This window comes from Oikopleura dioica, chromosome 2, assembly GCF_907165135.1.
Source record: "Oikopleura dioica chromosome 2, OKI2018_I68_1.0, whole genome shotgun sequence".
NCBI lineage: Eukaryota > Metazoa > Chordata > Appendicularia > Copelata > Oikopleuridae > Oikopleura > Oikopleura dioica.
The window spans coordinates 11,462,638-11,474,869 of NC_137292.1; the positions used below are offsets into that span (position 1 = coordinate 11,462,638).

At 39.4% G+C, this 12,232-nt stretch overlaps 5 protein-coding genes across 5 annotated transcripts; 4 read left to right on the top strand and 1 right to left on the bottom strand.

Annotated features, from left to right (window-relative positions):
- Positions 1 to 397: 397 nt before the first annotated feature.
- Positions 398 to 1,391, bottom strand: LOC145699201 (uncharacterized). Its single transcript, XM_081776465.1, has 6 exons — positions 1,220 to 1,391; positions 1,083 to 1,171; positions 919 to 1,035; positions 661 to 876; positions 563 to 620; positions 398 to 517 (listed from the first exon to the last, which is right to left on the bottom strand). Exons 1-6 carry the CDS (start codon positions 1,254 to 1,256, stop codon positions 438 to 440), a joined length of 597 nt encoding a protein of 198 aa, XP_081632591.1. The 5' UTR covers positions 1,257 to 1,391; the 3' UTR covers positions 398 to 437.
- A 316-nt stretch (positions 1,392 to 1,707) lies between these two features.
- Positions 1,708 to 2,727, top strand: LOC145698265 (uncharacterized). Its single transcript, XM_081775467.1, has 5 exons — positions 1,708 to 1,787; positions 1,832 to 1,944; positions 1,989 to 2,074; positions 2,112 to 2,459; positions 2,514 to 2,727. The coding sequence occupies exons 1-4, from the start codon at positions 1,708 to 1,710 to the stop codon at positions 2,415 to 2,417; spliced, it is 585 nt and encodes a 194-aa protein (XP_081631593.1). The 3' UTR covers positions 2,418 to 2,459; positions 2,514 to 2,727.
- Positions 2,728 to 3,388: 661 nt separating this feature from the next.
- LOC145698266 (potassium/sodium hyperpolarization-activated cyclic nucleotide-gated channel 4-like) lies at positions 3,389 to 5,987 on the top strand. The gene is made up of 10 exons (XM_081775468.1): positions 3,389 to 3,471; positions 3,534 to 3,761; positions 3,804 to 3,929; positions 3,975 to 4,117; positions 4,155 to 4,228; positions 4,274 to 4,419; positions 4,552 to 4,890; positions 4,936 to 5,126; positions 5,173 to 5,457; positions 5,499 to 5,987. The coding sequence occupies exons 1-10, from the start codon at positions 3,410 to 3,412 to the stop codon at positions 5,942 to 5,944; spliced, it is 2,040 nt and encodes a 679-aa protein (XP_081631594.1). The 5' UTR covers positions 3,389 to 3,409; the 3' UTR covers positions 5,945 to 5,987.
- Positions 5,988 to 8,525: 2,538 nt separating this feature from the next.
- LOC145698267 (growth hormone secretagogue receptor type 1-like) lies at positions 8,526 to 10,225 on the top strand. The gene is made up of 6 exons (XM_081775469.1): positions 8,526 to 8,657; positions 8,917 to 9,094; positions 9,206 to 9,308; positions 9,385 to 9,558; positions 9,605 to 10,039; positions 10,076 to 10,225. Exons 1-6 carry the CDS (start codon positions 8,549 to 8,551, stop codon positions 10,223 to 10,225), a joined length of 1,149 nt encoding a protein of 382 aa, XP_081631595.1. The 5' UTR covers positions 8,526 to 8,548.
- Positions 10,226 to 11,096: 871 nt separating this feature from the next.
- LOC145696367 (uncharacterized) lies at positions 11,097 to 12,181 on the top strand. The gene is made up of 3 exons (XM_081773389.1): positions 11,097 to 11,259; positions 11,305 to 11,878; positions 11,934 to 12,181. Exons 1-3 carry the CDS (start codon positions 11,174 to 11,176, stop codon positions 12,168 to 12,170), a joined length of 897 nt encoding a protein of 298 aa, XP_081629515.1. The 5' UTR covers positions 11,097 to 11,173; the 3' UTR covers positions 12,171 to 12,181.
- The last annotated feature ends 51 nt before the right edge of the window (positions 12,182 to 12,232 follow it).

Below are 12,232 nucleotides of genomic sequence, written 5' to 3' on the forward strand. Positions count from 1 at the left end.
TTTTGCTCAAATTTTAAATGTATTTATATTCTCTGACAATTTATTATACAATATTCAGAATTTTCGGACTGTCAAGGAAATACTCATTTATTTCTATTATTTTTTCTATCGTTTCTACCTACGTACTACAGTCACTTACAAGATCTTTCGCTCATTTTCGTCTTTATTCCCTCTTTTTACATTGTCATTGAATAAAAATCATAATTGCTTCATCATAAGCAGTAAGTTTCTTCATTCTCACATTCCCCTTGGGCGTGAGCTGCTTTGAGCCGATGTGGCGCCGCCTTGTCCGACAATCGATCGATGATGACACAGACCAATGATTTGAAAAATAATATAGATTAAGCTCATTTCTGTTTAAATTAAATCATTTTCGGCTCTGCGCTCAATACACACATTTCTATTCGACTTGAGGGAATTTATTTCAGAAATGAATTTCAAGGTGCGCATTTGCCGAAAGTGTATTTCCAGCCAGCAGAGACGGAAACAATCGCTGGTGCAAAAGTCAAGCCCATTTCTAAATTTACATTTTTAGTTAACCAATTTATAAAGATACACTTACGAATCATAAGAAAAATGTAAACGCACATGCTCGTCAATTTTTCATCGCCGCAGCAGACCTAAGAAATACCATTCATCTTGGAATCAACAACGAGTTACCTGTCCAAGAGCAGCAAGAGTGAGCATAACGGCAATCATGGCTCCCAAGACGAGTAAAAACATCGATAAACCCACATGCCATTTGAGCAAATCGTACTCGAAGCATTTGCCGAATGTTCCGAAATCGCAGTTTTTGACTTTGTAGTAAAATGCCAAATAGATCGCGCCTGAGATGATTGAAATCAGTCCAGCAAAACCGATTGATCCTGCGCCTTTCTGAGAATAAAATTGCTTTCTCTGTTGATCTTGAAATCTTACCTTATCAGTGTCGTTAGTTTTCTGCTTCTGGTTCATCATTCCGTTCACCAAGAACGAAAGGATCGGTGCAATAAGCATAACGTACGCAGCCCAGAGCATCAGGTCGAAGTCTTTATTCTACCAGTATTTAAATTGGTATATTTAAGTTTTAGAAAATAAAATACCGCTTGGAAAGATGCTCCAATGCAATCAAAAACGCTTCCAAATCCATCAGAAATATCATCAATGATGCCTTTTGCGCCATCTCTTATATCTTGAAGCGAGAATTACTTGCGAAAATCCTTGAAATTTCTTTGCTTACCTTCGAAAAAATCTCCTGCTCCGCGTTCTAGTCTCATTTTTTTTACAGGTTCTGCGTTGAATTCAAACTCTGACTGGGAGAGCGTCGCCGGAATTTTTCACCTTTATTATATTTGCGAATATATTCAAATTGAAAATTTGATTAGTGAAAACGGCCAGCTTATTCACCTCTTTGTCCGGAGGGCGAAAGCTGCTCGGGCAAATATTTGACGAAGAGTATTCTATTCAATGTGGGAATGCGCTTTTGAAGATACCGTAGAATTCTGACTCAAGGTATACATCGGAAAGGTCGACGTGAACTTCATTAAACATTGACTTTTCTCTTCCTTGATCTCAAAGCAGAATCTGTTTTCAAAAAATATGATAGCCAGTAAATGACTTATTCTTAATTACTCGGAATCATAGAACTTCCGCCGGAAGTTAAATTTAATCCGCAAATATGTTCTTATAAAGTTTCGACTGGCGGACCTTCTCTTTCAGATCTTAGAGATGCTAGTTTGGTCATTTTATTTATCACTTGCTAAAGCTTGCAGTAAGAACGAAAATCCACCACCTGAAGAAGAATGCCCGTAATATTTGAACTTTTAAAGCTGGGAACCCAATAAAAGCTTAGGGACAAGGACCTTCAAGAAGAATGCAATAAAAACTGTCAGATAGAACTCACTGGATGTCGATTGCTATGCGAGAGTGACTACTGTCTCTCTGTTTGTGTCAATACCAATGACAGTAAGCTTATGATATCCATGTCTTTGGTTAAAAATTTCTATAAGACTGTTTGAATGAGTGTCCATGTGCAGAAAGATGTCCTGACGGATGCACCAATTGCGATCATCCACTTTGCGCTGATCCTACACCGGTAAGGAATAACTGAAGCCCCTGTTAACAACTCCTAGGCTGAAACTTATATCATGGTTCTTCGTTACACCTTTGCGGATTATTACTATTACACATATGAGTCGTACGATTCTGAACTCATGGAAGAAGGCACTTACGACCATCGACTCTACAATCCTTACATCATCAGCGGAGATGGTTCGAAAATGGTCGAAGCAAGTATTGACGCACCTAACGCGTATCTATCTGGTGGTGTAATGCACGCAATCGTCAATGATGAGCTCTATTTATTTGTCGAACAGAATATATACCGGCTAGATGGGTGTAGTTATTCGCTGCTCATGGCAGAATTGAATTTTTCATAAGTGCATCTGGTGCTGCTCTTGCGATAAATGAAGGACAAAAAGGTATGATCGCGATTAATGAAAATGATTTACAACAAAATATATTCTATGATTTAGCTCTCGTTTGTTTTGAATATTCGAGTCCTTCTATTGCCTGCAACATCTTCGACGGATCACAAACTACGAAAACCTATTCAACATCTTATGGCCACTACTATGGAGGCTTAGGTTTGTATAATGGTCAGCCGACAACCGTTGGTTCAGGACCAAACAAGATCCTTAGGAATGTTGAGACTTTGACGCCAACAGGATGGATTGAGCTCGAGGAATATCCAGTGTAATAATTCGGACAATATTTCGGCAATACGTGAATGTTCTAGGGCTCAATATGGTCATTCCCTGATTGGACTCGACGATGGTTCGATGTTGGCTTTCGGTGGATTTTCGAAAGATGGATTTTGGGAATCTGTGTCGGAAATAAGAAGACTCAAGGACAATAAATGGACTCTTGTCGGGAATTTACTTGAAGTCATTACCTTAGTTCTCATCATAAATATCAATTCAATATTTTAGAAAACCTCGAAGGCGTCAGTACTCAAATCTGGATCATCAATTTACTTAGTTTCTGGCGATGATAAAAATGCTCCGACTCAACGAATCGACCTTGACGGAAACGAAATCAGCAATATAACCGTCATTGCTTATCAGCCACAGGGGGCTGTTGAACGTCCAGTTCTCTTTGAAACGACATTTGACCGATGTGTCTGATCTTCATATTGTTTCTTTTTTTTTTGATTGTTTTTCTTTCAATAAATTTTATTTTCAAAGTATTATGACCTTAAATTTTGTTAAGATGTTGCTTTACGGAATATTTCCTACATGCATTCATATTTCATTCTCGATAGCTGAAATTCCAAGAATTTTCTATGTTGTCTCTAGAACAGTTGTGTTGGGCATGAAAAACTTCTGTATTTCATTAGTTGCGCACTGTCTCCGGTAGAAACACACAAAAAATGGGTGTTTTTACAAGAAATTCAAAATTCAACACAACAGATCGATTATCAAAAAAGCAAAGGTAACATTTTTCAATATAAATTATATTGAAACCCCTTGTTTTAAAGTGAATTTAAATTTTAGAGAAATGCTAACAGCTGAGTTCACCCTGGACAATTTCTCTCAGGGGAGTTACAGTGATAGCGACGATGAAAGTACAGAAAACGGAAATTGGAGGTCGAGAGGCCGACGCGAGTCAAGAGTATCGTTGTATGCGCGAAAAACGATCATGTCCCTCATTGGCGTCAGTAAAGTTCATCAATCCAGAATAGGCTCAGATAATATGCGACAGCGGGAGCTGGAACGAATTATGTAAGTTCTACTCGAAATTCGGTCGACCATCGTTGATTTCAGAGACTCGCCGTTTGTAATCCATCCTTATTCAAACTTCCGCCTTATATTCGACGCGATAACGATGATAATACTCATCCTTAATCTGGTTTTCGTTCCGATTATTATGGCGTATCCCAAATTTGACAGGTAAAGGTTGCATTTAACAGATATGCGTTTCAATATTCATTTAAGCCTCTATCTGATGATTCGACCAGATAAAAACTATCCATACAGATCGTTCCTTATCATGTTCGTGTCAGATATTTGGTTCACACTCGATATTCTGGCAAACTTTCGAACTGGATACATTGAAGCTGACACCGCTGTTTTGAATGGTAAGAAAAGGTTGTGGCTAACTTTAAACGTGCATAGTGAAAAAGATACGAAGAAAATACCTCCGTGGTTGGTTTTGGTTCGATATTCTAGCTACAGTGCCTTTTGACCGGGTAACACATAAGAAAATGATTGTAGCAATGTTAATCGTTTTACAGGTTGCTGAAGTTATGACACAAACGAACATTTATGAATCTTCCGAGCGACTTCTCAGAACAGAAATATCAATCACGGAGCAGAATCAAGCATCATTAGATATCATTCGATACTTCAAAATCATCCGATTGACAAAAGTCGCTGGATTGCTAAGGAACGGCTTGAATAACTTTAGTCGAAGAATAGTCGTCGGGGATAAATAGCTTCACTTACCCTGTCGAAACCCTTAATTTATAGCCTAGTACCCCATTTCGCGAGCAAATTTTTGAGCTTTCTAAAGACTTTTCCGACTGACGAAGCTTATCCGAAACTTTACAGATGTCAATAGTTCGTGGATCAACATCGAGAGCGTCAAGGGAGTCAGTAAAATCGTCGCATTTGTTTTCTTCCTTTGGATGTGGATTCACTTTTCAGGATGTTTGCAATTCCTTATCCCGACGCTCAACCCAGCGTATCCATACTTTATGAGTTGGTCTGTCGCAAGTGGTCTACACAAAGATACAGTCCCTTGGATGACTCAGTATTTCAAGTCGACTTTTCGATCGCTGAGCCACATGTTTTGCATCGGATACGGAACTATGGCGCCTCAGTGCATTGATGATCTTTGGATGATGTTCTTGTAAGATCTTTTCTATTTTATAACTCTTTCCTAAACCAATCCCAGCTCAATTTTCATCGGAGATCTCTTGAAAGCCGTCTTTATTGGCGTCGCATCGTCAATGATGCAGATGATGGACGCTTCGAAACGACTTTACATGGAAAAGCTCACCGCGGTTACTGAGTACATGGAATACAAAAAACTACCATCTTACACCCGCCAAAGACTGCTTGACTACTACGAACAACGTTATCAAGGTAGATTAAGTCAACTGTGAACCAAAAAAAAAAATAAAATTGTTAGGAAAAATGTTCGACGAAGAAAAAGTTCTGGCAACTCTAAACCCAATTTTACGGAAAGCTCTCGTTCGCCATAACAGAAAAGATCTGGTCAAGAAAGTACCATTCTTCGAAAAATGCCCCGTCTATTTCATTGACGAAGTGATGAATCTTATGCGGCTAGAAATGTATCTCAAGGATGACAAGATCATTCGCCAGGGAACGACTGGAAACAAGATGTTTTTCATCCAAAGTGGGACGTGTTTGATCATTCTAGGGAACGAAAAGAAAAGGAAAAGAAAATCTTTAGGTATTCTTCTATGATTTCAATGCGATCAACGATGTTTCTAGCACTAAGGGATGGAGATTTCTTCGGGGAAATATCTCTCCTCATCCCCGACACAAAACGAACCGCCACAGTAATAGCTCGAGACACAACGTACTGCTATTCTCTGAAGCACAGGGATTTCTCAAAGATCCTCGATACCTATCCACCTGTCAAGGACTTGATGGAGAGAGTAGCAGAAGAGCGACTTGCCCAAACAACCGCCGTCGAAAATGAAACTGACAGCGATGATTCCGCGATGGACGGCGATGCAAAGATTCATCCCTACCCGAGTTGCACGGATTCAACGTATTCGGATACTACTGTGTCATTTTGCGCACCAACATTCCATGTCCAGCGTCCAGATTCAGATACGACTGTGGATGGAGCCGATATCAGTAATGTGCCAATGTTCACTTTTCATGTGGATGCTCCTTCAGACGAAAGTTTGGCACAAGAAAGCGATCCATAATAATACTTAATTTACTGTCTATTTATTGTATTTTTATATCTGCCTTATCTCAAAATATACCTTTTTTTCGAAGAATTATTGAAGATAACTGACAAGTTAAGCCACTATCTTTATGGACCATAAATTATGGTCCATAATTTATGGCATAAAGTTAATGTTCTTTTTAATTGCAAACGACATTCAGAATGTCACATTGATTCAATGTCATTGAAAAAGAATTTCTTTGGCGTGACAATTTAGGTTAAATGATCCTTGCTCCTTATAATGGCTGTGTAAAAAGAAAGGATAAGCGTGTGAGGCCGTCAGGTGGCGTGACGTCGCTCAGTTCAGGCGAGCCTGGTTGAAACTTGGCAAATTATGCAAAGATGCCACTCAGTGGAAAGCACATAGTTCTGACTACCTCGTCAGGAGCAGAGTTTACTTATCACTGATAGGGGGCTCTTCAGATCAAACACAGACAAAGGAAAGCTCGTTAAATAACTTTACATTGTCCACTCTACATTTTGTTCATTGCCTCTTTTTTACTATTGCCAAAAGTTGAGAATAGACTGGAATAGAAATAAGAGAACAACGAAGAAATCGACTCTTGGATCTCTTGAAATTTGGTAATTTTCTATAGCTAGGCCGAGGCATTTATATTCTCAATGATAAAAAGTGTGTGTAAAAAGAAATTAATATTTAAACAATGAGAGTATGAATTTTTGTGCACTGAGAGAGGAGTAGACGTTGAGTTTCCTGAGTTGGGGTCTCGTTTCGTGACGCAAATCTGAAAATCATTTGCAAACACTCCACCGCGGCAACAATTATTTCCAAATAATCTCGCGCTTTTTTTCAGAGCTTGTCGAAGTGATGAGAAATTATGCTATGAGAAACTTTGAGCGCTAAACTTTTATAAAGGTAATTTGATAAAAAGGGAGTCTTTTCGAAGTACTCTTCCTTGATTTCGATTCTTCCATGATTTAATTGACGGTGCGTTCTAAATGAGCAAATGTCTATATTTCTACAAATTGCATATGTTATTATAAAATTATCTCGAAATAGATTCTCCGATCGACTAGGGTTTATCTTCTCTCGCGAGATATAATTCCTCGGGAGAACATATCCAAATTTGAATGCCAAAAAAGACTGCAAGAATTAATTTAGCCTGAATGTTCGTGCAATTAGCATATGTGTTTGAACTTTTTCGTGCTGGATTTTTGTAATAAAAAGGTCAATTATTTCTCGCTTCGAGAACGTTTCACTTAGTCACGGGCTAGTTTTTAACCCAAGAAAATTATATTAAAAATAAAGGAGAACGTCGTCGGATGACGTATCACGTGACTCGTGATTAACCTCATTAGAAGCTTTTCTTCGTTATAGGTCTTTTCATTACTCTTACCAAGAAAATAAACAAGATATTTTTAGGTCGCAAAAATATTGTCTGAAACGAAGGTCAAGAAATTGACGATTCAAAATACAAAACTCAAGAGGCATGACATGGCGTTCTGGGAATGATAGAGACACTCAATGAGAGATACAACAATATTACCATACCGAAGATATACTATCAAAACGAGTATCCGCAATGTTGCGCCGCGGGAAGCTGTACCGAGCAAAGGAATGGCTTTTACTTCGAGCACAAGATTTGCCCGAGAATAAAAACTTTCCAGTCGCGACTATTGAACATTCGTATCGACATATTTCCATTCACATCTAATAATTAGCGATGATGCAAGGTCGGTGCATTAAATTCGACTTCACATCAACTGTAAATTTGCGTATTACTCGCCGTTTCTTTTAATGAATTTGATGAAAAGGAGCATTGTCTGACGCTTTTTCAAGCACCTTGGAAATTAATGCTTCGACTTTTGATCACATTGAGAAAAAGATAAACATAAGAGAGCGAAATGGGAGAGAAACTTATTAAATTTAAAAAATGGTGAGTCTGATCAATAGTAGACTTCCAAAATTGCACATGACGTAAACTTGTGTCAAGAAGAGCAAGGTTGAGCCATTGTCTTGAGACATGAAAGCGTACTTTAAATCAATCTCCTCTGGACGTTTATCACTCAAGCGCACAGTATAAAAGCCAGTGAGCATCAGTACAATGGCCCTTCGTATATAATAAATTTAATTCAATAATTATTGAAATCGAAGAAGCGCTCCGAATTTCGTCACAGACCGAGACCAACTCACTTTTTTCAACGATTTTTTCGAAAACAGTTTAGAAGTTAATAACCGTTAGGTTTTTTAGCTTTAGAAAAAAACAAGTCGAGAGAGTTATCTGCTTATCCGGAGGGGATGAATTCGGTAATTGGAGAATTGTTAATCTTAATCCTATTGACACTCGTTAGACCTTGCTAATTATGAATTTTTCAGTAGCCAAATAAGACCTCTAGACCTGAACTCTTTTAATTTCATCGCATTCAAGTCAAACCGTCAAGAGATGTGCTAGCTTTAGAGGTATTCAAGGTTGCCCCTCTCGAATATATACGTCGCCATTATTAAATATATTCACTCAATCACCTTGGTGAACCACTTTCCCATTCATCCGAAATCACTGAATGCTCCGAGCTCGGGCAAATGGGAAGAGAGATATTAACTTTGACTTAGAAAAAATGAGCAATGGGAATGGGTCTACCAAAGCATTGTTACAATGTTACCGTTTACGAAAGCCAAATGAGTGTTCCGGTGGACGAGTCGGTCCTCTACATCGCCACTGTCATCCTCCTACGTAAGTTATTGATAAAAACTACAGAAAGGAGTTTCCCTCTGTCTCCGAGCCAAGTTTAAGTTGCTTAAAATCGCCAAGGGAATAAGTTCTCAACATAAAAGCAAACTCGTGGTGACCGCTTATTTGATTTTGCATAATTATCTAATCGTTCTTCAACGTCATGAATTATTGAACAAGAAACTTTTCAACGAGCTGATTCGGAAAACAGGACGTTCCAAGCAATAGTTTCTTGCCGTAACGATGCTTATAATTAATTAAGTGATGCTGCTCTTCTCAGTAGTTGGCAATATCATCACACTGATGGCGATCACCTTCGGCGACAGAATGCAAAACAAAGCAAACTGCTTTATCTTCTCACTAGCCATGTCCGACCTGCTCTCTGCCCTGGTATCCCCGGTCGGAATCTACATTCGCACCTTCGGCTTCAATCCATACCGGTACAGTTTAAAAATACTGTATTTTCAAAGCAGCATGATATAATTTCGCGACTCGACTACTCCATTCTGCGATAACAATTTCCTTTGACCTCGTTTTCAACCTCTTTTTAGGTGGCCGCACCCGCTTTGCAATGTCTATTGGGCGATTGAAGAATCTACCTCATTCACTACTTCGATCCACATTGCTTCATTCGCTGTTTTCCGCTACGTATCTGTTTGCTTGTCACGGGCTCAAACACTATGTTTATATTTTAAATTCACAAGGGCTTAAATTTGATCCCTTTCGGTAGCCTCATCGACTGTCTGCAGTGGACCGTCGCTGGGTGATTATTTATCTCATGACATTATGGACGATTTCCCTCACTTGCGGAATCTACATTTCTTCAAATTATCTCGGCGTGAAGACGGAAACGTCTGGCGAGTGCTGGCCTCAGTGCTCGTTATTGGATATTCCTGGCGCCGATGTAAGTTCTATAAATAAGAATTCGTTTTGAAAGAGCTTTTTGCTAGACTTTAAAGATGATGAGGACCTATCAAATGGCAACTTATCCAATTTTCTATTACCTGCCCTTTCTGGTCCTGGTCTTATCCTCCTGCTTCATTGGCAAACAACTGATACAGAGCTCGAGGAGATCCAAAAACTGGCGAAAGAATCGTCAAGCAGTTGTTCAACTCGCCTTAGTTGTCATTTCTTTCTTTATCGGATATCTGCCAAATATTCTTTATTTTCTGGAACGGGTCGAAATATTTCTTCGAAAAGAGTTTTGTGTAGCTTTCCTAGTGATTCACTTTCGATCCGGTCAAAAGACAACCGAGCATGGGAAGAAAGATGGATACCATGTTGATTACTGGATGAACTTGCTGTGTTACGTCTGTTTGCGTCTTTCAGAATGCATGAACCCATTTTTGTACAATGTTGCGAGTACAAAGATGCGCCGGTCCTCGGTAAAACAAGAAATTAATTCAGTAATCAATTCTTAGATCCGCGCTGTCGGAAAAACGCTCTTCTTTTGTTTCGGCTTTCGATGGTCACTCTGGGAAAAGTATGAAGACCAAATGATCGCCAGGGCTCAGCGCAAGTGCTCAATTACAACTGGCACGACTTCACTTTTGTTAAAGGATTTGAAATGAGTCTAGCCATCCAAGCATGCCTTAGCAAGAATAAAAAGATTAATCTCTAATCCTCATCAAGCATTCACGAAGAGTTAAGAACTTTGATGTGCGCCAAAGCCACTCAGATCCGTCTATTTTCTCGTCTGTTAATGACAATAGAAGGTACGTCTGTGATTACTAAGAACGAGCCAAGCTTATTCATGCCAAAAATTTCATGTTCTATTCGAACGCACGCTTTTTGAGCAACGGGGAATCATTTTATCGAATCCCGATTTTCGTCGAAAACAACGAGGACAACGTAAACTATTCAGTCTGACGCCCAACGACGAGCCAAATAAGCGACCTTCTTCGGCGCGTCATCACTTGGGCCTGCACGAAACTGGCTCTGACGATATCCCATTTAGTAGAACCAAGGATCTTCAAACGCACAGTAAGTCCTGTCGCGCGAGAAAGTCCTCCCGAGCTTGCGAAAATGGCTACGGATCATTGATGCCGGCCCCGACGGTTCTTTCAAATCGTACTTGTCATACGCTAGCGCCGCTGCACATACACAGAGGCCGTTCTCATTGCCCCAATTGCCAAAACAACTTGGTTCCTTCTTCATCCAACGAGTCCCTCAACTGACAGACTGTTGAGTAAGCTTTCTACTGTACCTATACAACTTTCATTCGTCTCCTTTGCCATTCAACTTACAGTCAATTTGGCTCGAACAAAAGCTGACAAAGCGTAAAAATAAATTCTCTGGAAAACCTCAATTTAATGAATGTCTACCAGACTAACGATAAACTGAGGCACGAAATAGCCGAGTTCGTACGTGATAGTTAAACGACTTCGGACTCCAGTTTGTCTCTTATTGGCCCAATCGATCTGACGTGGGTTAACTTTTCTGCCGTCGCTTGGCCCAAAAAGTGACACAAGCGAGCAAATCGGTTAATTTTATCAGAGATATACGCGAGATATTGAAAAATGGAGAATTTATTGAAGAAACTTATCATACAGAAGTCTTTCAGATCGCGTGTTGAAGATTTTAATATGTTCAACGTTTCAATGAGGTAAAACTTGATTCGAAAGAAATTCAGAAATTCAAATTTTTACAGCATCCAAATCTCTAAAAATGACAAAGAAGCAACGTACAATTTGACTAAAGATGGCTACTTTGAGATCAGCCAGATCTGCGCCGAGTTCAACCAGTTCCTCGTCTTCCCAAAGATACAAGAGCCTCCAGAAACGTGTCACACGTCCTGCCAGACAGATGCCGACATTCAGGTTTCAAAAGCAAGGCTAGAAAAACTCGACTTTGTGCCCAAATTCGAACCTGTTGATGATTACGGATACCAAGGAAATGATATTGAAATCACGGAAATGGATGACGAAGAGTCGGATGAGGACGAGAATGATCCAAAGAGACCACGAATTGACGACATAGAAGAAATTGCAATGGGAGAAGAAGATGATGATGATGACAACGAATTTGCTGGGGTAACAGCCGTATTTGACGAAAGTGATACCGAAGAGCAGCCAAGCACTGATGCCAGTGCTTCAAAAACTGCCAGACGTTCAGAAAGAGAGCGAAGAAAACCGACTCGATTCAACCTTCCAAAGCCTCAACCAAGGGTCCGCCAAGAAAAAAGAGAGGAAGTTTTCATAACAAGAATTGAAACACCAACTCAGGTACGACCTTCAAAGCATTTTTCTGATAACCAGTTTTATAACAACACAAATTTAGATAATCGACGTACCTCCGTCAATGTCTGCGCCGATAACTGTTCATTTACGAAGATCGAAGCGGCGTTGTGCTGAATGCATGCCTAAAAGAACAAGATGCAGAGTATTTTGTGACAATTGTAACAGTGCAATCTGTAAGGAGCATCGATACATCATCTGCAGATCATGTGGAGAGAGACTTCTTCAAAGTACGCCAAATAGAGTTTATCAAATGAAACCGTTGAACAAACTTCAATAAATAAAAATAAAGGTTGCAAATAAAAAAAACTTTTTCTCTTGAAAAAATAAACATGCATAGTC

Bases quoted from the DNA above. Each gene is read 5' to 3' on its own strand.
- LOC145699201 (XM_081776465.1), bottom strand. From the start codon at position 1,256: ATGAGACTAGAACGCGGAGCAGGAGATTTTTTCGAAG. The intron at 1,036-1,082 runs GTATTTTATTTT...AAATACTGGTAG, and splicing joins TTGGAGCATCTTTCCAAGCG to AATAAAGACTTCGACCTGAT. The intron at 877-918 runs GTAAGATTTCAA...TTTTATTCTCAG, and splicing joins AAACTAACGACACTGATAAG to AAAGGCGCAGGATCAATCGG.
- LOC145698265 (XM_081775467.1), top strand. From the start codon at position 1,708: ATGCTAGTTTGGTCATTTTATTTATCACTTGCTAAAGCTTGCAGTAAG. The intron at 1,788-1,831 runs GTAATATTTGAA...ATAAAAGCTTAG, and splicing joins CCACCTGAAGAAGAATGCCC to GGACAAGGACCTTCAAGAAG. The intron at 2,075-2,111 runs GTAAGGAATAAC...AACAACTCCTAG, and splicing joins TTTGCGCTGATCCTACACCG to GCTGAAACTTATATCATGGT.
- LOC145698266 (XM_081775468.1), top strand. From the start codon at position 3,410: ATGGGTGTTTTTACAAGAAATTCAAAATTCAACACAACAGATCGATTA. The intron at 3,472-3,533 runs GTAACATTTTTC...TTTAAATTTTAG, and splicing joins CGATTATCAAAAAAGCAAAG to AGAAATGCTAACAGCTGAGT. The intron at 3,762-3,803 runs GTAAGTTCTACT...CGTTGATTTCAG, and splicing joins CGGGAGCTGGAACGAATTAT to AGACTCGCCGTTTGTAATCC.
- LOC145698267 (XM_081775469.1), top strand. From the start codon at position 8,549: ATGGGAATGGGTCTACCAAAGCATTGTTACAATGTTACCGTTTACGAA. The intron at 8,658-8,916 runs GTAAGTTATTGA...TAATTAATTAAG, and splicing joins CGCCACTGTCATCCTCCTAC to TGATGCTGCTCTTCTCAGTA. The intron at 9,095-9,205 runs GTACAGTTTAAA...ACCTCTTTTTAG, and splicing joins TTCGGCTTCAATCCATACCG to GTGGCCGCACCCGCTTTGCA.
- LOC145696367 (XM_081773389.1), top strand. From the start codon at position 11,174: ATGGAGAATTTATTGAAGAAACTTATCATACAGAAGTCTTTCAGATCG. The intron at 11,260-11,304 runs GTAAAACTTGAT...AAATTTTTACAG, and splicing joins ATGTTCAACGTTTCAATGAG to CATCCAAATCTCTAAAAATG. The intron at 11,879-11,933 runs GTACGACCTTCA...ACACAAATTTAG, and splicing joins GAATTGAAACACCAACTCAG to ATAATCGACGTACCTCCGTC.